Source organism: Lissotriton helveticus, chromosome 12 (assembly GCF_964261635.1).
Source record: "Lissotriton helveticus chromosome 12, aLisHel1.1, whole genome shotgun sequence".
Lineage (NCBI taxonomy): Eukaryota > Metazoa > Chordata > Amphibia > Caudata > Salamandridae > Lissotriton > Lissotriton helveticus.
In genome coordinates this window covers 366,093,089-366,118,721 of record NC_136073.1, presented here as the reverse complement: position 1 = coordinate 366,118,721, position 25,633 = coordinate 366,093,089, and the positions used below count along the sequence as shown (strand labels likewise).

At 44.4% G+C, this 25,633-nt stretch overlaps 1 protein-coding gene across 3 annotated transcripts in view; it reads right to left on the bottom strand.

Moving 5' to 3' along the window:
• Window positions 1-25,633, bottom strand: part of PHKB (phosphorylase kinase regulatory subunit beta) — a 1,437,099-nt gene that overhangs the window by 264,852 nt on the left and 1,146,614 nt on the right. For all 3 annotated transcript variants that reach the window (XM_078669366.1, XM_078669365.1, XM_078669367.1), the window contains 2 exons: window positions 24,530-24,613; window positions 7,997-8,101 (listed from right to left, as the gene is read on the bottom strand). In XM_078669366.1, coding sequence (XP_078525492.1) covers window positions 7,997-8,101; window positions 24,530-24,613 — 189 coding nt within the window. The remainder of the gene's footprint in view (window positions 1-7,996; window positions 8,102-24,529; window positions 24,614-25,633) is intronic.

Genomic DNA, 25,633 nt, shown 5'->3' with positions numbered 1-25,633 from the left:
AAGACAAAATAGTCTAGCACCGCTATGCAGAGTACACCCAACTCTACAACAAATTCTCGTCATCGAACGACATCCAGCCCCTAAATAACACTCTCTCCGTGGTACAATCCTGGTTGACAATAACCACTTAAAGCTTAAGCACAACAAAACTCAACTCCTCCTCATCAACGGCAGTTTCTGCATGAAAAATAAAATAGCAATAAAATAATTTCATTGCCATTTTATTTTTCAAGTGGTGCACCGCAGCCGCCAGCCTGCCCCAAGTGGGGAGAAAATGGGGGGGGGGGGGGCTCCTCTGCTGCCGAATGGCAGCATAGAGGGCTGTAGGGGCTAGCTGAATGCTCCAATGTATGCATGCCAGTTTGGCCAGCTCGTTTGCACCAGCCAAAGTGACATTCACAATTTGCAGCTCTCCACACAGCTGGCTTGGACAGCTGGGTGGAGACTAAGCACAGGCCTCCAGGGCCTGAAGGAGCACCCAACCAGCATGCTCCATGCAATCCTGCCGCTTCTCTCGTGCTAGTTACCTGCATGAGAGTATCACTAGGACTGGTTAATTGAAATGGCTGGAGCAGGAGTACTCGGAGCAGAAGGACGGGAGTGAGGACGACTTCGGATGTGCAGCAAGCAAGGTAAGTGACTTTTTTCTTTTATTCTTAGCCACTTGCCTTGCCTAGAAGCACGCACCCACCCACCACCCATTTGCCCGCCCAACCAACGTATCTACCCGTCAGCCACCAATGCGCCTCATCTAATCAAAAGGAAAGTCCTAACCTACCCACAACTGCCTAGAAAACCTAAGTGCACTTAACTGTAAACTCTTTATATCCAACTCTGTCAAGTCACTAGAGATTACACTTGGCCAAAACTTTGAACATAAAAGACCATACTAATACCTCAACAAAATGTGTTTTTTATATGCTAAAACACCTTAAAAAATAATCATCCCCTTGCTAGAATTAAAGACTGTAGTGCAATCATAAGCCTCTCCAAACAGGTCTACGGTAATGCAACCAGCACCGGAACCCCAAAAATCTATCTTATCCTTATGAAAACCACACTCAATGCAGCAGCTAGGCTCCTCTCTGGAAACAGGCGCTATGATCCTATCATTCCCACACTAAAAAATCTCAAGTGGCTGTCAATCAAGCGAGAAGTATATTCAAAACGAACTACTTAACCCACTAAGTCCTCAACACTGAAAAACCTAGCTACCTCACAAACAATTACCAAAAGCTGGCCAAAAGAGGACTTTGTGAAGCTCAAACACTCTAATCCTGATTTCGCCCAACTTTAAGAAAGAAAAATCACGCACCCGCTCATTCTCTGGGAAGGGCCCCAGAATTTGGAATGCTCTGCCACTGGACCTACATAACACGAATGGCATTCCTACACTTCAGAAAAAGCCTCAAACTACTTCTCCTTAACAAATACCTGAACCCTACTTCCTAAAATAATCATCTGACCTGGTTACACTTCCCTTACAACCATCAAAGAGCCTTCAACCGCCCTACCTTTGGAAACAACTGTGCATTAAATACTCCCCCCTCTGTAACAACCGGTCATCGCTACCTATGAACCACCTTATCCATCTACTTCGACTTCCATCTACTTCTACTATTTTATTGCATATTTTTACCTTCTATTCTTCTCTTATGCATTCTATGTAACTGCTACTGTGTAAACTCTGTAACTCGCCCTGATACCCTAAGGTCAGGTTTGCGCTATATAAAAGTAAAAAAATAAATACATATCTGAGTCAATTTGGGTCAGAAGTAATTTAGGAATTTGGAGGGGCACCATTCCAAAGATATAAATAAACCAAGCCATGAGGACAGTAGTAAAAAGTATATTCACTATCCATTGGTGTGGAGTAGGCGTCATACGTCCAATAGATTATGAAGCTCATCAAGTCTTTCAACAGTGCCTTCTGTGTGTTATGGGACCCCCATGTTTCTTGATCTGTCCAGGATGGGAACTAGGGCCAGGTTCCACTGTCCACTGAATTATACTGATGTTCAGCCAACTTTCACTCATAGCTGCCATACTTTTTCCACAAATTGTTGTTTATAGTTACTGGGGGCATATATCTATCCACTTTTCACTATCTTGTATATATTTTCCATTTCACTAAGGCCCACCCGATTGGTCCATTTTCTAAGAACCCTATAGGGAATTAATTTATTGATAAGAATCTCATTCCACATTTTTATGAGCAATTCCACAACAGCAATACATCACCCTCTGAGCCTGTTGTCCTGCTACTGCTCTACATCATCCCACCCAAATTCCTCCTGAGCTTCTGAGAGTTCTTTAGAGACAAATGAGTCTTCTGAATGAGCGCTATATCTGTGTTTTAATATGTAAATACTGTAAAATCGTTTTCCGCTTGATAAAATGAAACAATCAATTAGCATTGAAAATAACAAAGCAAAGATGGATATATCTTTAGACATGTGTACGATTCACATGTTAAAAGAGATTTTATGCCATTTAGAAAGTGTGACTTGGAATTCTATGTGCGGGAACTAGCGGAATAAAATGGAAGGAAAGACGACAAAAGGAGGGTTGAAAGCATGTAAAGTCAAAAGGTGTCAAAAGGGGCAATTCGTTGAGTGAGGGGAGACCGGCTAACTCACTAAAAAGCTGTGTGGATTGAGACACAGCCTTCTGAACAAAATGCACCTGTTAAAGTTGGGCTGAGTTGGCTAAGATTACTTGGGAGATGGGGTATTAACTGGGGTCACAAGTGCCTGCAAAACCGCTTCCGCATGCTGGTGTCAACTGTATGTGTGTCACGAGTTAGCTCCAGTGCTGCTCAACACTGCTTGTCCCAAGACCTGGTAAACATCTGTATTGCAAGTACAAAGGGGAACAACCAAAATATATATATATTTGTAGGAGATCTCAAACATGTGTTTCCCAGACCCATCCAGGGAAAGCAGGTATCCATGGATTTGAGCAGCTTCATATATGGGAGCAACCAGGTCTCAGGAATGTAAAAAGAGACATGCCAAAAGCTGCAAGCTGGCAGCAGAACAATTCTTTCACAGTGTAACAGTCAATATTCTCCTCACTACTTGAAAGTGGGTAATAGCTAGCAAAGCACACATCAAATTCAAAGCCGAAAGTACAACACCAGTGGATGCAACCCCGGCCAAGGCTGGGCATGATCAAATTTAATAATCAATCACTTCTGCTTTCTGTGTGATGGTATGGCAATGGTTTGAAGGGTGAACATGTCAAATCCCTGTCTCTGGTTAATACTTCTACAATTTGGTGCGGTCCAGCATGATCGGATTCCTGACGTATGTGCCACTTGACCTCATCTGCTTCATAGGTACGCTCTGTGGATTCAAGTAAGGATCTTTATCAGAAGGCTTGATAGGTGAACCTTGCAAAGTTGTTGGTGTCCACTGAGGAGTCATCAGGGGAGTCCAGAAAAATCTCTAGTTCTTCTGGGTCAAAGAGTTCTCTAGTGCTCCCATTGAAAGTGATGATCATGCAAGCAGGATCCAGCAGACCATATCTGATGTCCTGTTGATGCAGTCTGGGATGTAAGGTGAGAAACTTCTTCTGTCTAATATTGGTATCGGATGAGTAATCCACTGATAAAAAGACTGGGTGACCTTCCTACGTGTATTGTTTTTTCTTTTTCGACATGAGTATGGTTTTTGAGTGTTGATGTTGTTAAGGTTCAAGCGATTATTGGCCGTGGTTATGCACTGGAGTTTGCATGTTGTGCCTTGATGAGGTGAGCCCGCTGCACATCAAGCAGCTGTGTGAATTCTAAACTACAGAATTGCTATAGCAAATCAGTCAGGTAGACAATCATTTTCTCTTTTTGTTAGGACTCTCCATATATGCATGTATTATCCCTACTACCTCGATTCTCTAAGTAAGTGGCTTTTTGATTGAAGAATCCTCTCTTCTGCCTCCAAGTCAGTGCTTTGGTCATATTTGTTTCCGACTCATCAAGTCTGTTATCTACCACATTTACCCGTTCTTGGAATGTCAACATATCAGTCCATACTGATTTCATTTCTGTAGCCACGTCATTTATTTTGGTGTCCATTTTAGCCAGGGTGCTGCCAATGCCAGAATACTTTTGGAGGACTGTATCCACAGTCTTGTCAGTCATCCTAAGGGCCTCTGTTTATGTTAATTCATTATATTGGGCCACTGTCTCCGAAAACAGGACCTAAGAAGTCTACGTTTTGATGACACACGTGGCTCAACATGAAAAGCGTAGTTAACATCATTGGATTAAGTCACAAAATAATGGCCTTTTCGGGTTGCAACTAGGTCCTATTTGGCACCAACAGCTTTGAATTTCCATTTCCAAAGAGCCCCAGGCATTGTATGGGAAGAGTAAATTGGCCTGGTGTGGTTTGTTCATGCACACAGATCTCTGTGAATAGTTATAAGAGTTGGGGGGGGGGGGGGTTGAGGGGGAGCCAGCCTGCCGTCCGTTGTAGGCATCTGAGGAAGCAGAGACACTAAAAGTCTCTGCTTCAGCAAAGTCACCTAATTTGGAATCCTCATCGCTGTTCACAGTCATCAAGGATTCCCATAGGGTACTGCAGATCATTGGGACATGACATCTGCGTAGCAGTACGGGCATGGGGGTTGTGATGTTTTACAGATCTCTAGCATGGAGCGACTAACTTGGTCATGTCCTAGGTAGACGCCCAGCCAAGTAGCTTTCAAATTGCCCAAAGCAAAGCCAGACATGAAATGAATCTGCTTTACAATATATATTTCAACTAACATGCATGATAGTCCTGGAACGAATTCTGACCTCAAGGTAGCGGGCTCCTCTTCCTACGGTTGCCTCACACCCTGTCCTGGAAGACACACAACTTTGCATTTTCACCTCAACAACATGAATTCAGGAAGCATAATGGAAGAGGAGTATGGCCCTCAGTACGGCTATTTTTCAAATTTGGAATTCAGCCTCGATAGTTGATTATACTTTAATAGACCTTTTCATCATAGTGAAGTGTTTGAAATGTATCATTGATTTGAAAATTACCACAATCTTCCCTGTTCCAGCTGCAGTGAGGCGTAACCCTGTGAAATGGAAATGTACACTGACTTTGGAGTTACATCTAACAGAGTTATATAGGATTAAAAGTTATTCCCTGAGAATCTTCAATTGGTCTTAAATTCAGACAGGATTATTAAGTTTAATAGTTAGATAAACCTCTTGGTGATTCGTGTCCCAGAACCTCACTTCACTGAAGAACTGATTTCTGAAATCTTTGTCAATCTCTCAAAAAAGAAGTCAAGACAGAGGATGGTCACAGGTGGGAGGGGGTTCCAGAATGCAGAGCAGTTGTAATAAAGATTGTAAAGAATAGTGGTGGACTGTAGGGATAAGGCTGGCACATGCATGCCCACACATTCACACTCAGCACATACACACACCTATTCATACCACACACGCACAAACGAGCACACAAACATGAAGAGGTGTGGCGCCGCGGCCAGGGCGACTGACGCTGGAATCTGGGGACCACGGTTCGATCCCCGGCTCCGGCGGCAGGTCAGCCCAGCACCATGTGACTCTGGGCAATAGCTCGCTTAATCTTCCCGACGGCCCCCCAGCGCCTAGAGACCCTTACGGGTGATTGTGCGCTTTACAAATGTGGACTTTTACCTTCACACAAGCACGCACCCAACATTACAAAAGAAATGTACCTGGACGCATCTCAGGTGGTAGAGGGAAGCCTCTACTGTTTCCTGAAGGAAGGCACAGAAGAAAGATCCCGCCTTCACCTCTCATTGAGGGAAAGACTTTCCTTCCCTTGTCAGAGTGGGATGGGGTCAGTGAGAATTGCTAACCCCACCCACCTACCCACTCTGGGGCAAGTGTCATTGATGGACACTCAGCCCTGGGCACTTCAGGGCTTAAACCCGAAGCACCCAGCTCCAAGTCCATTAGTGATGCCCCCGTCATCAAGGCTCACAGAAATATTTTGCCAGGCTGAACAGGTCATATCAAGGGGGCTTTGAAATCTTCAGCCTGGCACATTTCGGCTCAGACAGCCAGATGCCCGTTCATTTAGTGCATGTACAGTGCCTGGATACCTGACCCGAACACGAAGAGTGTCTGTCAGCCTGACGGACACTCTTCATGCTTTGGAAAAAGGCGGAGGTTGAGGGCCCCGCCACTCTCAGCGACAGGCCTCTACTGGTAAAGGGAGTAAACGCCAGCTGAAGAAGCAACTGTAAATATCACATTTTAACTTAAAGAATCAGTCCATCTAACGAGGAGCAAGGACATTTTTTACACCTCAAAAAAAGAGATTTCCCACAAGAAAATGGACCTCCAAGTGTCAAATAGTGAACAGAAATAATCATATGAATTTTTGGGAAATGATAGTCTTGGGGTACGTTAGAAAGGATGTATTCTCGAATCACCTGTAGCCACATAGGCATGATTTGACCTTTTTACAATACACTTCCATCAACGAGAATACTCTAGATATTCACATATCCGTTCCTTGGGGTTAGAATCGCCCCCAACTCTACAATAATGTTTAAAATAAATGATTGCCATGAAAGCTGTTACCGCAACAAGCAGCTCTATCTATTGAAAGAATTAAAACACACAAATACAGACCCGGATACACTGACAGACTGGGATACTACACCCAAGCCACCTCTCTGGCCTTTTATAACGTGTGTAAGTTTACTGTCGAAGAGAAGAGTTACATTACCCCGATCTTGCATGATGTAAGATCACAGTAGATTCAGGTTGAGGTGGAAAAGCACACCCCTGGATCACATAGATTGGGGTATCGAAAAGTTGTCCCCCCCCTGAGCGTAATGTCCTTCTCGAATGATGCAGAGAGATGCCATTTCTTACATATTCAAAGCATCGCCACACATCACTTATATGAAGATCATGAACCGCCCTGTTCAAGCAGCCAGTGGCCCTTCCCAAAGCATATTGCACTTCGCTCTTGGTGGTAAAAGGATTGTGGTTGGGCATTCGTGAGATAAATTAACTGCAACTGATCCAGATTTGTTCTTGTGTCTATAAAAGATGTACGAACCCCGGAACCAAAATAAGGTCATCATTTCGGCCCCTCCCTGCCACCACTCCATCCGCAATCCAGCAATGTATATCCTGTCCTCAAAGTGTCACTCCATTAAGATGCATGTCATTTATAGGTCACAGCTGCGACCCCTGGCTTGCTCCTTGTGACCCCTGGCACTGCCTTTGCGACTCCTGGCCTCAGAGGTGGAAAAATCAGTGCCAGGACAGTGGCAGCTTGTGCTTATAGACATTGGTTGGGGCTCCACTCTTTGTTTTCCGTCAATTTTTTTTTTTTTAAATCACACTAATAGTGAATAATATATTATTCACTGTTAGTGTAATAAAAGACAGGAGTGCAAATAGCTGGAACCCCTCCCCGCACTTTGATGCAACCGCAGCGGGGCTACAAACACAGGGACCGCCATGGGCGGCCAAAGTGCTAGCTATGCCACTGTGTGCAAGCTTGCGGATGAGTGTGTTTACGTGAGAGTGTGTGTCTATGTGAAAGCAGGTGTGTGTAATGTAAGGGCCATAGGGTGTGTGACGTCACTTGGTAACTTGACGTCCATGTCCATTAAATGTTCATATACTTGATCCCCTCCCACCTCACTCTCACGCTATTGGAGCTAGGGTCAGCGAAAGCCACGCCTCCTTATCTATTCTGGTCCCTCTGTCTCTTGTGTAAACACAGTACAATAGCAACACTACTCGTCTTCCTTTAAATTCAACAGATAACTTTCTTTGATATATACAAGGAAGACAGTTTTGGCAAGGACCTTTTCATAATTTAGCAAAGTGTCATAACCTTGTTATAACCCGTTTTATTCTGTGCGTGTGGTTGATTGATTCTAATATGGCATTGTTGTTGTTTGTTAAAACATATCAGTACACATTTTACAAGTCAATATGTTGCTGAAGCCGCTTTTAAATAAATAACTTAAAATTTACCACTATGTCATCTATCAACAGCATGACATCTTGAGACATGTAGAAGTCGCTTAAATCGAAAACAATGGGGTAGCAAACCACAGTCTTTCCGAGAATTCGATAAATCTATAAAAACAAAAAAGTTACATTGTTTTCAGATGGTTGAAACAGTTAACAAATGAAAATACCATCACAAAAAAAGAAAAAAGGCAATATGTTGTTAGTAGAATATTAACAATGGGTACTTAACTGATTAGGCAAACGTGTGTACTGATCAAACTAACAATGGTGTACAGCAGGTTCTTAACAACTGGTCCGGCCCTACTATAGGGGTCCACAACTGTTCATTAAATAATATCAAAATTAATAACGTATATACAAATAAAGAAGAACATTGGAAATATGAAACCTTTTTTCTACATTTGATTGTGAACTACACAAAATATTTCAATATTTGAGCAGTTGATTGGTTTATACGTGATTTTGTACCTTTGTGTAAAGTTTTGAGATCCAAATCAAAATGATTGCTTCCAATGTTGACTCTGTAGGCGTTCCCAGATACCAACAATGATTCAGTGGAGGTCCATAGAAAACATAAGGTTAAGAACCGCTGGTGTACAATACATTTATTAATTAATAAAAAGAACTAATGATACGATACAACAGGTACCATACACTCGTACAATTGTGAGCCACCACTCTTATGAAAGTAAAAAAATATTCTATAATTTACATTAACAAATATTAAACCAACACTTAGAATCATTGAGTTATAACTTGAACAATCTGAATTGTATAATCTCATATCACTACTTGCTGTGTGATCTAAGCCAGCGTTTAGAATAGCCACATAAGATAAATACCCATGCAAGATTCTAACTGCAAAGAATATACAAATATTGAGATAAGCCTGAAGACCTGGCGAGGACCCTGCCCTCTTAGACTTACCGAGAACACCCCTGAACTAGATGCACAATGAGTCTATCTCGTGAAGTTTTGAGACGATATCGTTAGCAGCAATTAGATGTACAATAAAACTTACCTCTGATTGTTTTGGTTATGTAGCAGGCTGGTTACAAAACAGATTTAGAAAAAGTCAGATTTATCCCTAAAAAGCCAGGATTCCTAGATAACATCACTAAACCTTGCATGACCTCAATTCTCACACATCAAAAGTAATGTGATATGGCAGCATTATTGGGGGGGTACAGGTGTCATTCTATATATTTGATGGGGGGCCCGGCATAACTGGAGAATCTGATCCTGAAGAACCTTAAGGAGCAAGACCATGCTTCCGATGATACCCAAATGTTGAATGGATGTTTTCTTAAACTTTGTTTAAACTACTGTGAAGCTATAAAACAAAAAAGATCTGGCTGGATGACTAGGAGTGTTAAGTATTTAAAAAAAGAGTTGCATTTTAGAGTTTGCCTTTAAATTTCATCATCTTAATATGGTATGCAAATGTTATTCCCATTAGAACCTTTTCAATTGCAATGGGCTATAGTGCTGTTTTTGCTGCAACGTAAAGGAAAAATGTATCTGTTCTGTCTAGCCGTTTCTGGATATGTATTAAGGAGAAAGAGATTAGTATAAGAGGAGAAATGCAGGTTCTGTGGGATGTGAGACCCTTTTTTACAACCCATGAACATTTCTAACTATTAAGTAGACTTGGCTGCCAGTTGAAAAAAAGACAAGTGTATTTGGTGAAAATGAGAAGCTTTCTTTCCCATCTGAACTCAAATCTAAACATTGACAGGCATTTTTAGAATCAATTTGTTTTTTATTAAGTTTTGCATGTAAAAGAAATAAAACATGTAACCACACATACAACCCGGAGGCTGGACTAGTAGTGATAAACAGAACAAACAACTCATTAAAACCATCCCTCCAGGAGGAGGAGCTTCGCGCGCAACCAAGATGGCCGCGTGAGCACAGGGCTCCCGAGACCCTCGCAACCTCCCGCATCTATCCTGATTACGTTGACGGGTTATTGAAGACGAACCATGGCTGAGGCAGCAACCGTTGTCCAAATTTTAATTGGACTTCAGGAACCGGAATAACATCGATTTGAATATTTCGGCCTGCCCCTCGGCGTCGCCCGGGGCTCGAGTTGGCATGGTGCCCGGGCAGAGGTTGAACAACAACGGCCTGAGGGGACACGGACTGTCGTCTTGATTTGGACTTTCACTTTCACTTTTGAGGCTCCAGTCTGATCCCGTCAGGAAGTGTGCCTCTGCGAGCAGAAAGCGCTCATGAGTGCTATCCTGAGTGTGTAGGCTGGGCCCGGACGGTCTGTACCCTCTGATTGCCGTTGATGGTTTGGTTGCGGTTTTCAGAGCGGCCATCTTCTCTCGGTACCCACTGCTTCTGGGGTCTCTTTGTCCATGATGGCGACCAGACCTGTTGGAGACAAGCAAAAGTCCAAGATCACTCGGCGAGGTGGTTATACCCAAGCGAACAACATGGATCGCTATGCCCAATCTAAAGGATCCCCCAGTGGTTCGGGTAAATCTCTGGAAGGCATTGGGGAGGACCCTGCCTCATCGGCGGAATTGACTTTGCAAGACGTCATGGGCGCCCTTGACGGGATGAAGGCCTCCATCGGCCAACAATTTGAGACTCTCGCCCACAAGCTGGACACTGTTTCGATCGATGTCAATTTAATCGGCACGGATTTATCAAAAACTAATGAGAAGGTCAAATCTTTGGATCTGAAGACTTCCAGCCTAACGGGTGATGTGTCCGACTTGCAGACAGAGGTCCGTAACCTGCGAACCTCCGGTGATCTTTTTGCTCGCCGGTTGGAGGACTTTGAAGGCAGGGCCCGGCGTAACAATGTACGCATTATTGGGGTCCCATAAAAGTTGGAGGATCCGGCGGCGGATTTTTTTGTTGAAGATCTTATTATTAAGCACCTAGCACCGAAAGGACTGAGCAAGTTCTTTGCAGTTGAACGCGCCCACAGAGTGCCGGGTGGTAAACCGAAGCTGGGTGCCCCGCCGAGGCCCATCATCGCCAGAATCTTTAACTTCAGGGATAGAGACGCTATCCTGCAGGCCTCGTGGGTGGATGGACCCATGAAATACGAAAACACCACTGTAAGTTTCTACCCAGACTTTACACAGACTATCCAAAAGCAAAGACTAGGATTTCTGGGTGTTAAACGACGACTGAGGGAGATGGGGCTGAAATACGCAATGCTTTTTCCGGCCAAGTTGCGCATTGAACTCGAGGAACGGACATATTTCTTTGATCGTCAAGAGGCGGTGGGAGACTGGCTTGATACTTTGCCTCAACAGCGTGGCCAGGAGAAACATTCTGGAGGAGCGGAGGGCGGCCTGATGGAGCAGGAATAGGAGCATGGTTTCCGGCCTCTGAACTTTGCTGATAGCCCTGACTGTGGTTCGATGACTTTTATGGTGTGAATTGCTGTGTCATACCCGGGAGTGGAGGGGCGCTTGGTGGGACTCTTTCCTCCTCTGGGGTTCTTTTTGAAGACTAGGTCGATGTTAGGGCTACAGGCACACTGCAAGTTGGAGTGGCTATTTAGTCTTACGCAGGGGTGCAGGGTGGGGGGGTCTGTAACGGGTTTCTGGCTTGGGGGTGGGGGGTGTTCATTTGGGTGTGTTTTGTTTTTGTACAAGCCAACGTATTGTTCTATCATTTGATTTGGATGCTGATCTCCGAGGGGGGTTGGATGTACTTTCACTTTCGGGATGGGGGTAGGGGATTGAGACTAATGAGTTGGAATGTGAATGGGTTGGGAGACAGGATAAAGCGAGGGGTTGTGTTACAACTGTTGAAACGACTTTCCCCTGATGTAGTATTGTTGCAGGAAACACATTTGATCGGTAACACCTGTCATGCAATGAACCGGAAAGGGTATCGTTTGGTTGCCCATGCGGGGTTCTCCTCTGGATCTAGAGGGGTGGGTATCCTAGTTAGGAGTTCTCTCCCCTTGGAAATAGACGCAACAGTCCTGGATGATAGGGGGCGCTACGTAGCTCTCACTGGAAGGTGGGAGGGTAGAACTGTATCCCTGCTCTCTGATTACGTTCCCCCGGGATTACAGTCGACAACTTTTGCGGACTTGGGGCGTGATGTATTGGGACTTCCTGAGGGGACTCTGGTCATGGGCGGAGATTTTAACTCGGTTGTCTCTGGTAGGGAAGATCAACACCCGCCCAGGGACCTCACAGGGTCACAGAATTGGCTTAGCGGCTTCATAGATACACTGGGTTTGGTGGACTGTTGGCGATTGCTACATCCGGCCCAGAACCAATTCACTTTCCACTCGGGTGCACACGGTAGCCTTTCCAGGATCGATTACGTCTTGGTGCCAGCTGCGCAGGCCCCCTCCGTTACTGAGGTTCGACATCTGGCTCGGGGAATATCCGATCACTCTCCACTGTGGCTTCGGGTGGAGTCGCGTCTGAGTGCAGAGGGGCGAGTAGCCCAGATTAATCCATGGTATCTCCGTAACCCTAAGACTCGCGCTTCCTTGGTCAAGTCCCTTGACCAGTATTTTGTTGAAAATGAGGGATCGGTGTCTTCAGCGTTATCGCTCTGGGAAGCTTTTAAGACGGTTATCCGAGGTCAGGCGTTGTCGTTGATTGCTGGCGCTAAGAAGAGTAGGAATGAGGAGGTGGTTAGCCTTGAGACAGAGATCGCCGAACTGGAGCATGATTTAGAACTGGGCGTCACCCGTGGGAAGATGCATGTTTTGCGTCTCAAACAACTAGAGTACAGGGATTTGGTGACGGATGCTGTGAAAGTCATGAGCAGGGAACAGCACGGCCGATTGTATGATGTCGGGGATAAAGCGGGTAAACGGATAGCATGGTTGGATAAGAAAGAGAGGGCGAGTCGTGTGGTTCCTGTGATTGAGAGAGTGAATGGTATGCGTGTGACTGACCCCGAGGAGATAGTCCAGTGTTTTGCGGAGCATTTCTAGGAAGTATACTCCCCCGTATCCGATAGACCGGAGGAAGATTCACATTTATTATTACGCGACATTGTATTGCCCAGTTTGTCTGATGCGGATAGAGAGTTGATGGATGCAGTAATAACCGCTGATGAGGTGGCGCTCGCTATCCGTTCCATTCGTTCGGAGAAGGCGATGGGTCCTAATGGTCTCCCCATTGAACTTTATAAATTACGCCCCGACAAAATGGCGCCGTATCTTCGTGACATGTTCCTAGAATCACGAGATAGGGGCTCCCTTCCCCGTGATCAGCGTCTTGCGACCATTGTGGTGATTCATAAGGAAGGGAAACCAAGGGACCGTTGTGCTTCTTATAGGCCGATATCACTCCTTAACGCGGAACCCAAGATTCTTGCTAAATTATTGGCCAACCGTATAATAAAGGTGATTAGTGACTTGATTCATCCGGATCAATCCGGTTTCATCCCCCATCGAAATACGGCCCTGAATCTGCGAAGTTTGCATGGTGTCCTCGCGAGGACTGCATCATTGCGTGAGCCGGCCATCTTGGCTTCCTTGGATGCCACGATGGCTTTTGATACTGTGGAGTAGCCGTATTTGTGGGCCGTACTTACTAAGTTTGGTTTCGGTCCTGGCTTCATTGGCTGGGTGAGACTCCTCTATGAGGACCCGTTGGCGCAGATTGTGGTCAACGGTCGGGTCTCCGACCCTTTCGTTCTTGGGAGAGGTACACGACAGGGTTGTCCATTGTCGCCGCTCCTGTTCGCCCTAGCTCTTGAGCCCCTTGCTGCCTGGATTAGATGGGAACCGTCGATGAGGGGTATTCAGTGGGCCCCAGACTTTGAAGATCGTATCTCACTTTATGTGGACGATATACTGTTGTACTTGACGTCACCCCGGAAATCGTTAATTGTTTTGTTTGATGTCCTTACCTCTTTTGGTAGGAATTCTGGCCTGGTTATTAACTGGACTAAATCTTACATATACGTTCTCTCGGGAGATGTCCCCCATTTGCCGTGCGGTTGTCCCATTCAGATTACACAAACGGGTTTTAAGTATCTTGGGGTTTATGTATCGTTGAACCCGGTTGTCCGATACTAACAGAATTTGCTCCCTCCATTAAATCGGTTGAAACTTGACGTGGTGGGCTGGCGCAAGCTGCCGCTTTCGTCGCTCGGCCGTGCGGCGCTCTTTAAGATGATGTCGTTGCCACGCTTTCTGTACGCTCTTCAGAATGCCTTTGACATAGTTCCCGCGAGCTACTTTCGGACGGTGGAGAGTCTCCAGAGGAAGTTGATCTGGGATGGGCGATCGCGTATCGCCCTCGCCAAGCTGACGCTTCCATGGTATGATGGTGGTATCGCTCTCCCTGACATCAAAAGATATTACTGGGCATCTCAATTGGGGGCCATTAATCATGGTATGTATGGACTCGAATTGAACCCCGCATTTGCAATGGACAGGTGGTTATTGCCGGGGGGCAATTATTATCAGGCGCTTTATTCGAGATTGGCTGGAGGGCACCTCTCGGGGCCCACAAAGATTGCGGTACAGGTATGGAACTGTGCAAATACTGCGATGGGTTGGAAGAATCGACTGACCCGAGCGACCTCGCTTTTTGCTTCCGAGAAGCTGGGTAACTTGTGGACGACAAAAGGGTTTGAGAAATGGGATATGATTGGCATTAGTAAGGTGAGTGACCTCTGGGCTAAGGGTAAGATTAAAACCTTTGAGGAGTTAAAGACTGAGTTCCAACTGAATGATAGAGAATATTTTCGGTATGCTCAGGTCCACCATGCCTTGCAGTCTGTTTTCAATAAGGGTGTGCAGATTTTGGAGTCCTCTCCGCTTGAAGATAGAATACTGGATGGTCATGTGCCGGATAGTACTATCTCTTTGATTTACAAAAAACTGATTAACGATAGGACTGATTTGTTGGTGCAGCTCCAGGACGTATGGACCCGAGATGGCCTTGAATTAGATGATGAGGACTGGCAGTCTGCGATCTCTTCTCCTAAAGAGGTCGCGATTTCGGCCCGTCTCTGTTTGGTTCAGCTCAAAATCCTGCATAGAATTTATGTGAGTGGCCCCCGTTTGGTTAGAATGGGTTACTCGGAGGATGATCTGTGCAAGCGTGGTTGTGGGCTGCTTGGGACGTTTCTGCATATAATTTGGGAATGTCCTGAAGTGGCTGCTTTTTGGAATGGGATACACAATAAGATGGAGGAGGCTACCGGTGTTACCTTGCTGCCCTAGGCCAGACGTTGTCTCTTGAATGTCTGGGAACCAAGTTACTATGATGTAATGCAGATGCAATGAGCGACCCTGGGAAATACGGTAGCTGAGAGGGATATTGCGCAGTTGTAGGGTTCTCAACGGCCACCCACGGTCGAGGCATGGATGGAAAACATGGATTGGTTCATGTTTAGGGAGAAGACGGTCTATGTGGCACGAGGGCGACCCAGGAAATGGGGTAAGATCTGGGGCCATTGGAACATTTACCGTGGAGACATTTGCACTCCTCCTCTTGTAGACATTCCTGAAGTTCCACTTTCCCCCTGACCTACCATTCCTTGTATTGTATAGTATATATTTGTCTGGAGTTCTTCTCTCCCCTGCTCCCCCCCCCCCGGTGTTGATTGTATACTTACCTGTATTGCTTTTTTCCTTCCTCATTCGGACAGATATCCTACTGTATCATGTTTTTTGCCTTGTCTGTTTCTTTAATTTTCAATAAAAAGATTTAGAAAAAAAAAATCATCCCTCCATCCAACTTCTGCACACATATCGTGGCATAAGGGGTTTCTCGCTTTTGATTCCATAAAGATTGCCAGCATATTTGTACCTCAAAGTTAACTCCAAACGAGTCTCCTCTCTTCTATCTCTTAGTAACACAGTGCCCATATGCGTGGATTCTACATTAGACTGTGATAGATAAGACTTTTAGGTATTCAGGGCCTGGGTGGGACTGGGACAAAAAAGGCCCAGGCACAAAAATAAAAGTTGCCTGTATTGGCAAAACAGATAACTAAAAAGCAGCCTACATTTTCCAATCAAGCCAGTTTTTAATTTGCAAAGATCCATTGTATGGCTAATTTGCAGGGAATATGATACTGCATGCCTTTGTGTTTTCTGCAGGAAATGTTTTTGATAATATCAGGAACATCAACAGTAAAAACCATCCCATCTGGCGATAAAACAGGCCCACAAACTGCTAATAAATGGCCCACATACTGATCTGTCAGACCAACCCATCGGCCACTGCTAGAATACACTAGAGGCCAGTCCAACCTTGCTCAGGGCTTAATTCAGCGAACTCTGTAGACCACATTGCTATTAAAAGGCCACCACACCTCTTGGAAGGCCTCCTCCCAGGGGCCGTTTCTCCATAGGAGTCTCGCCTCCCCACCCCCACACATTGCTGAGCAGAAAGCTGGAAAAATAAAAAGTTAATCATTTTATTACCACTTTATTTTTGCAGCTTTCTGCCAAACGGAGAGGGCAGGGCGGGGCCAGTGTTCATTGCTCCTGATTGGCAGCAATGATGAGTGGCCCTTCACTTTGAAGAGCGGATGTTGGTTTGGTCGGCAACCTTGCTACGGCCAAACAGACATGCACAGTTCAAACTATCCAACCCAGCTGTCTTAGACAGCTGGAGAGCAGGCATCCGCCTACAGTGCCCTTCGGAGCACTGAGACAGCCTGATCCGGCCAATTCAGGCACTTCACTCATGCTGCTTAACAGCATGAGAGCAGCGTCTGGATTGGATAGGGACCCGTGGGACCTCACACTCAGAGGAGTCTGGAGCCGGGGACTGAAGAACATGCTATAGGCTAAGGTGAGTGAACCGTTTCTTTTTTCATTTTTAAATGTTTTAGTTTATTTGAATGGTTTTTTGGGGTGTTTATGTCACCCACTTGCCTACCATTTTTTTCGGTCACCAACCGCCACTGCCTACTCCTTGCGATCAAGAGGCACAATCCGTTTTTACAACTCCAGCATCTCCCAGATTCGGTAGAGCAAGTATTTATGTTCAGGAGATCTATCTGTGCCCCACAGGGAAAGTATGGTCTGGTGAGTGGCACATAACATAAGGGCGTTCTGTTTATCCTTCATTGATCAATGTGGAAATGTTTATTTGGGAGTCCTCACAAGGTGTATGCCGGACTGAAGTATTTTTTAGACGTTCCCAGTTCGGCTTGCCCTAGGTATTCTATGCTCGGATCAGATGAAACGGATGATTAAGGAAAGCATAGTTTTGCAGAAGGGTGAAAGCATCACAGATATAACATTATAAATACTATTCTTTTTGGTTCCACACATTTATGTATGCTGTAAAGAAGGGGCAGAGGAATACACACAGAAGGCTACACTGCACGCCTGGCATTAGGCTGTAAGGAATGCATGGTGACCTAGTTTCATAATTTGCAGAGGAGTGTGGCAGCATAGAGCATCAAGATCACATCTTGTGCAGTCATCTGGCTAACTGTAACATGAAAATTTAAAGCACAATAGTGTACACTACGCGTAGCTGCTTTTTCACCTAATGCAATATTTATCTTCACAGACACACTGGGTTTTATAAAGTAGCCTAAATCTCCCTCTCAACTATATCATTTATAAGAAAATGGTTTCTCTCAAAAAGTCCACTTAAAGTATTTGTAACATAAAGCGGGCACTTAGCAGTTTGTAACATCTCCAAGTTATCATGGCAGAAAGGATTACTATGGACGTGCTGCCTTAAACTCTACTTCTCACCTGAAACTGAGGGTGGGACTATGGGGCAGATGTATCAAAATACCTATTCGCGATTCTCAAATAGCGATTTTTGGAGAATTGCTATTTGAGAATTGCAAAATGGTATGTATATAAAACAAATCGTAATTTTTTAGCGATTTCTTAAAATCCCTAATTGCGATTTACAAAGATCGCAATTAAGGAATAATTTCCCATTCATTTCTATGGGCCAGGAGGCCCATAGGAATGAATGTGAAGTTATTCTGAATTTGCGATTCGCAATTTGAGAATCGCAAATTGAGAATAAATTCAGGGATGCAAGGGTGTCATAAGGACACCCTGAAGCACCCCTAAAATGTACATGTGTGCGCATATGGTGCACATACATGCCCTAAGGGCATGTATGTGCACCATATGGCACCTTCACAAATGCCAAAAAGTGCATTTGTGAAAGAAATCGCAAATTACCACCAACTTGAGTAGGAGGTAATTTGCGATTTCTTAAGGAGAAATCGCAATAATTGAATGCTTGATGCTTGATGAAGGAAATTGCATAGCATTTAAGGAATCGCAATCTGCGATTCCTTAAATGCTTACGTAAAATTAAGGAATCGCAAATTTTGCGATTCCTTAATTTTGCTATGCAATTTCTACATACCGTTCTCAGACAATGTTTGCGATTCTCAAATAGGTCGCAAGGGACCTACCTCATTAACATTCATTAGGCAGGTCACAATATGTGACCCCATTGGGAATGGCCGGCACTCACAGGGATGGTGGACAGAGGTCATCCTCTGGGAGGACTTGCTTGAATTCCCAGAGTTGCCGGGGTAAATGCACTTGTTGCAAACCACTGCACCATATCATATAATAGCAAAACGTTATGTGTTTGCACACGTGTCATGGCGGCCGGGAATCACAATAGTTAGGCTTGTTTGGTAGAGAGACCTGGGTATCACTATCAGTGACAAGCAGTAGGCCTTGTTGCGCCGCAGTGAAGTACGTTTCTTTGAATAGCCGTCATAGGTTACTGCATTTCAAATATCTTAACAGGGTTCTTTTATATATTATTATATATTATATATATTCTGGGCCAGTATATTTTACCTGACAGCTTTTGTGGTCATAGATACGGCAAAGGGGAGGCAGGATTCGCCCAAGTGGCTTGCTTTTGTCCAAGAGTGCAGCGTTTTAGCAAGCAGTACTCGTGGAGCTTGGAGAGATTATTGGTGAGCTCATCGAGTGGACCCTATTGCTGGTGCAGCTGGGCTATGACAGAAATGTCCAAAAGACTTCAAGGTGGCTGGTGGCAATTGGCTTTCTGCTTGCAAGGATCAGAATAGCGATGTGCTGGGCTAAAGGGTCGCTTCCGACTCTGAAGGACTGGCATGTGGATATGGCATTTAACAATACATAATCCAATCTTTCCCATGAATTTCTACCAGTTTGCAGCCATCAGAAAGATATACGGGGGCAATATCAGGCCTTTGTGGCTCGATCTAGTGAGGAGGCAGCTACTGATGAAGAGGGGTATTAGCTGGCTGCCCTGTAAGCATCCTGCGGGTAGCATGGGATCTTGAGATTATTTTACACATGCCTTGTGCAATGAGTTGCATAGACTGGAGAAGAGCCTGACTTGCATGGCTGTGCTTGCTGCTCGCCTCGGCAGGGAGGTGTGCAAGTGCAGTTGCTCCACCGGTGGCTGGTGGGGGCTGATGTCTATGCTTAAGGCATACTCAAAACATGCATGCCCCACTTCTATTGCTATGCTCTTTGACTGCATTTATGACATTCTGCCTATTTCCCTTGTGGCTCATTATTGTGTATATCATGACTCTGGTTGAACTGTGCCAACCCAATTACTCATGTGTCGTTATTCTATGTATGGTTGCTTACAAATCAAAATAAATTTTAAACAAATCCTAAGACCCGTGGGTCTTAGTCCTTTCAAACCAACACTGCAAAGGCTCCTGTACTGCCAATGTATACAAATATTGGGCTGCAGAATTGGGTAGGAGAAAGGAAAAGGGGTTGACAGAGCAATCAGATCAGATATGAAGAAATGCTTTAGGAAACTGCCCTGCTAACCATGGTTAGATTATTACTGAGCCCGCTAAGACAACCCCGAACATCAAGGACAGTGAATACATATATTTAGGATAATCATTATATGTATGTTTTGACTGGAAAAAGTTGACTATTCAAAGATGCATGTTCAAAGCCTGACTTGTCCTGATACATCAACCAAAGCATAATATCTTTATATGGCAAATGAGAAGGTCAAGGCCCCACCAAAGGCATTAATGCTAAACAATCTATAAATATTACAACATGCAGTAAACTGTTAGCCTGCAACTTTAAGAAAGGTCATACATTCATGTGGGAAGATTAGGTCTCCACACTGGAGGATGTCAGGCTAAAAGCCACCAAGCCAATTGATTTAAGATCATATCGGGAGATTTGCGGTCTTGAACCTGAGTGGCAACCAAATATGCTGCTCCTAGTAACAGTTCTGGTATGCCCATGCTAAAATCAATAAACCATGAATGCTCTTGAGGCATCAACTTCCGCATAACCTGGTAAATTGGGGGCTTGTTGAAAAGGAATACCTACATCTTTTCTGTGTACATCTTAGCACTGACCAGCACTTAAAGTGAGTGGCTGCTCTTTGCATCAAATCACAACATGCAAACAGATAATCTGATATCGAAGGTTTGGGCATCCTTTGAATTGAAGCAAATCTGGTTCTCACACACACAGTTTGTGAGACACATCCAGAAAACTTCTAGGGGTTACTGTGCTTCATGGAGTCACTGACCTTGAAGTTCTCCAACTCTGGGCTCTGATTCAGAGTGCCTGGGGAGGGTCCTGGAAAATGACCTGTACCTAACTCTTTCTGGTAAGGAGAACCTCTATGATGAGTCTTTGGGGATGAACACCTTGTCAACTAGAGCCTGCATTATCAGGTGTAACAATGAGCAGACTAAAAAAGAAGAGCAAAGCACAGGCTGCTATATATCTGGGTGTCTGGTTAGCATTCCACCCAGAGTTTACCTGGGCCCCCAAACTCGGGGTCCTTGACGCAGAAGGCTAAAGAAGTTCTTGCCAAGTGGCAAGAGCTCCCGTTGACCATGATGGTCCTTAGAGCCTTGTACAAGATGATGACCCTTACAAGATTTCTTTATATCATTCAGAATCTCCTGATGTCTATATCGCGTACATGGTTCCATGCTCTCAATAGGATTGCAACCACCTTCCTGTGGCATGGATCCAGACCCTGCCTCGCCCTTGCCCACTGCCAATGTGACCCTTACAATGGTGTCTTAGGAATGGCAACTTAAATCTTTATTATCTGGTCTCCCAGCTTCTGGGGCTACACGACGTTGGTTGGATCTGGCTTATCGCCTGGAACTATCACTTGTGGGGTTCCCCGTATTCTGGCCCTGCTTTATAGATCCCTGATCCCCCGCACCACTCCTCCGATGACCAGAGTGGTTTTCTTAGCTTGGAGAGCTGCACTCCGCCATACACACTGGGATACCACACTTACGCAGCAAACGCCCATCAGGAACGGCACCTGGTTGCGAGAGGTGGCAGCAATACAAGGTTTTGAGAAGTAGGACCTCATCGGCGTCTTGCAGCTTGGGGACGTGTGGCCAGGGTCACACATGCAGTCTTTTCAAGAGCTTCATAGTACACGCACTCACTTCTACACAATTCTACAAATATCTCCAACTGCGACATGCACTCCTCACCCATGTATCACAGACCGACTCACTCCCAGAATTCAGCCCCCTGGAGGCTAAGCTTCTTACGTGTTCTCTAGGCAGGGGTGGGGTTGTTGGGAGGGCTGGCTGGGTCCCCTTGAGGATGACGATGGGTGGGACGCAATGATGGCAACAAGGCCCATTACCATCTCCTCCAGGCCACGCCTGATTCACACATACTACCTATATTGTACTTACGTTACAGCAGCAAGGCTGCACGGAGCTGCTGTAAGGTAACCCACCTGCCCCCACTGCGGGGGTGCCCAGCCAACTTTTACCACATGGTGTGGTCGTGTTCTATGATTCTAGAGTTTTGGGACATGGTGGTGGGGGGTTGACTGAGGTCCTGGGTTGGGAGACGCTCTCTCACTTTAGGTGCTCCTGCTGGGGGTACTAGAGGGCTTTAGGGGCTCGAGGGCAGATTGAACATTCCTGGGTACAGCCCTCATGGTAGCCAAGCGGGACACTGTTGCTTGCTGGAAGAACCCAGCCCCTCCCTCCATTTTCTGGTGGAGGTGGGAGTGGACTGATGCGCACAACAAGAACGTCCCGTCTACGAGGGCAGGGAATGCCCCCGGAACCATGGTCGAGTAGGAGGGAAATGTCTGAGACCATTTGCCCAGGGACCTACCTTCTGATATCTGTATTGATGTGTTGCCCTTGATTCACAATATTGTATTACCTTTATGGCCTGTATCGTGGTTAACTGCTGTAACAGTTATTGCCATAATAACTGTGTGCCATGCTGTAACTTTTGTGCAAAAATTCAATAAAATCTGTTTATCAAGGAACATGTGATGGGGTGAGTAAAGCTGAGGTGTAATATTAGACAAGCATGCAACAGTAGAGGCTGGGGGGGGGATAGGATTTGCATATCGCTGGTAGTGCTTCATCCTACCCCAGTCTCCTCAGCAGCAGCTCCAGAAACACTTGTTCACAAGAATACCTTAGCATTCTGGGTGGGTCCATTTCTTTAGATAACATGTCTATGTCCTAATGCCTTATTTCTTTCTTGGCCCATTGATTCCTAAATTTACACTGCTTTAGCAGAGCTGTCATAGACACAGATGATACACCCCACTTCTAACAGATGAGCAGGGATGAGCTGGCCGGCTGTGAACCAAATTGTTCTATTTTTTCTGGTCAGCTTCTAGACTTTAATGTATTAGAGGCTTTTATGCTCCCCACAGGAACATTTCATTAGGCTACAAAGATGATCCTATTATTGATAGGATGTGTTCCTAATACCCTTCTCTGATTCCCTAGCCGAGAATAACATTGGAATATTTGGTCACAGTGGAAGTATGGTATTTAAGTAAACTAAGGATCTGCTGCAACATAAAACTAAGACCGGATATGAAAACTTTTGCCTCGCCACCAGCACATCATTGTGAAATTGTTATTTACAGAAGGATTCAATGTTAATACATATTTTAAAATATTAAAAAGAGGACAGATTTCTGGAGCTGCATGATAGAAGCCACGGACTGGTCAAGACTCAAAATGTGGCAGGAATGTTTGGGGGTGTTGTTGAGACCACAATGGAGAAAGTTGTTGGAAGACGAAATCTGAAGCCAGTGTCAGAAGTGTCATCATATAAATGTTTGTTCAGATATAAAATATAGTGACCCCATTGTAATCATCATCACTGATGAAAAGCATAAAATTCAATGATCCTCGATGGAACGAGTGTCATGTGCAATAGATCCACTGGCAGCCAGGTCTCTTTAGAGAGCATGATAGAGCAATGCAGAGAGCAGATTTGAGAGTTACCCTCCAACTTTGCCATTCAACGTTCCTGTTCATGGTTTAGGCAGGGGGTTGGACTCTGGGACAGGGAACAATAGGCAGCCATCAACAACACAAGTATATTATGGTGTGACGTGGCCTTTGACCCATGCTTGAAGCAGCGGCTGCAGGAAGTCTGGAAATGTCCTTCTTAATGTTTAACCGGATACACATCACTTTGTAGCAATCAATGGACATGAAGTGGGCGACCACTTGTACCAAACAGGCAAGCAAATCTATTGTACAGTCATATATGGGTTGGGTCGACAAGGACTGCAGAACGTAAGCCTGTTGGATAAGGTCAGAAAATAAATCTCCAGACTATGTGTTCGAGGTCAGAAGAGATGTGAGATACTGTAAAGAACAGGAAGCATTTAGCGTCTACAATAGATTTGTAAGTGCTGAAATGGAATCACTAATAGGGGGAAAATATATATTTTCTAGTGAGCAATTGGGCTACGGGAAGGAACAGCATGTTTATGTATTTATTACAGGCTGTTGTAGAAAAGTAAACCAATGCAAAAAACTCACCACATAAAATCTGTGAATTTGATGATTGCCTTACATTGCGATACACAAAATTAAGTCTGCTTGCACTTAGGGAAACCTATCAAGTGACACACTAAGATAACGAGGCAGTGGGAATGTTCTAATGAGTTGTAAAGCTCCAAAATGTGTTTTACAATCTAGGGCCAGGAATGGAAAAAGCTATATCTTTGCTATCTCCAGCGGAGCAAAGGTAGGCAGGGAACAGGCAAAAACAGGGACACTGATGGAAATCCAGGGATTCTCAATAAGAGTGATTGTAGTGGGATACAAAAATCTGTAGAAACTATATGTATTTGAAAAGGAAGCATGTGAAGAGCTCTGAAAACAGGGGAAATATGGTCATATTGGAGGCTTTTCAACAGCAGCCTATTTGTTGTTCTGTTCATTCTGTGAAGAATGGGAAGTGATGGGCAAGCAAGCCTTTATGAACAGCTGCTGTTGAATCTAAAAAAAGACTAAAGAAACGATGAGAACATTGAAATAATAAAATAATTCTAAGCAAAAGATATATCTCTAAGACAACTGCAACATACAATAATAGAAATCCATCTGACTAAAGAGTCGATCAGGAAGGTCCTCAAAATCTCACTCAGTGAATAAATACTGATAAGGCTAATCAAAAAATCTATCATCTTGCCTTAAGGATAAATTATATTTAGACCCAATTTGGTCCAAAAGTTAATACACTGCAACACCTCGATATGTTTTTTTGATAAAGACAGTTTTAAAACTGTTTAATTAAATGTTGTGTTTTTCAATTGGTACCTTTGATGTTCCAAGGCATCCGATAGGTCGGTCAGGTCGCCCAGAAAGTCCAAGCTTGTCGTTGATACCCAGGTGAAGGTAAGCCTACAAAGACAATAGAGGTTCCATGGTTAAAGCAAATCAAAATGGATGTGATGAGATAGTGATAAACATACATTTGTAGGTTGTCTATGCTTTACAAATGTAACAGTGCACTTGAAGAATAAATAATGAGCCATTTGTTTGAGTAATGTTTATCAAAAATAACCTTTACATTTGGCCTATGACCAGGAATCAGGGGCAGTGACCCCTTCCACCCCCAAGTACCATCGTTTTTTAACCTTATAGCTGGGTTGCTTTTCCTCCCTGTATCTTCATCCACCCACTCACTTTATCTGCCTCTGACACATCAGTACACAGACTAACTGATCCTCTGTCTGCGCTGTGTCAAGCAAGTTGACTCTGCCTTGTAAACAATTCCAAAGTAAAAGTATAGATCAACATCTTTGTCACAATTCTAAATTATTTTTAAGGAAGTCCCCCTTGTTTTTATTTCTCCATGGCTTGGAGTATATGTGGAGAAACAGGCACTCAAAGAAATGCATGCTGGAGGCCCCTTGCACCTTGCACCTGGGTTAGCCACCTGTGCAGATGTTTTTTTTTTATATTTCCCAATATTAATAGTGCATTCGTTTTTTTACTATAAATATAATTTTTTTTGTTTACTTTAATAGTTTGTGTTTCTCTAACATTTTATTTTATATTATACTATTTCATGAACAAAAAGTTCTCAAGGAGGGAGGACACACTGATGGAATGTGGCAATTCTCAACTAATCTCTAAGAGAACCTACTCTGTCGTGGCCTGTTGATTGCTATCTGAGCTTAGTCTTCCACTTGATTTCTACTTTTTTTTTACATCAATATGTCCTTTCTACTTTCTCACCACCCTCTCTGCAATGTTCTCATTTCAGATGCTTAACAACTAATCCATCTAGAGTCAAGGAGGAGGATCTTTTATTGATTTTGATTAATGTCTCTATGAATTTATTTCCCTCCCTTATTTCATTTCAGTGGATTGGCGAACCTCTAGTGAACATAATCCTCTCTCTCCAGCTTTCCTGGG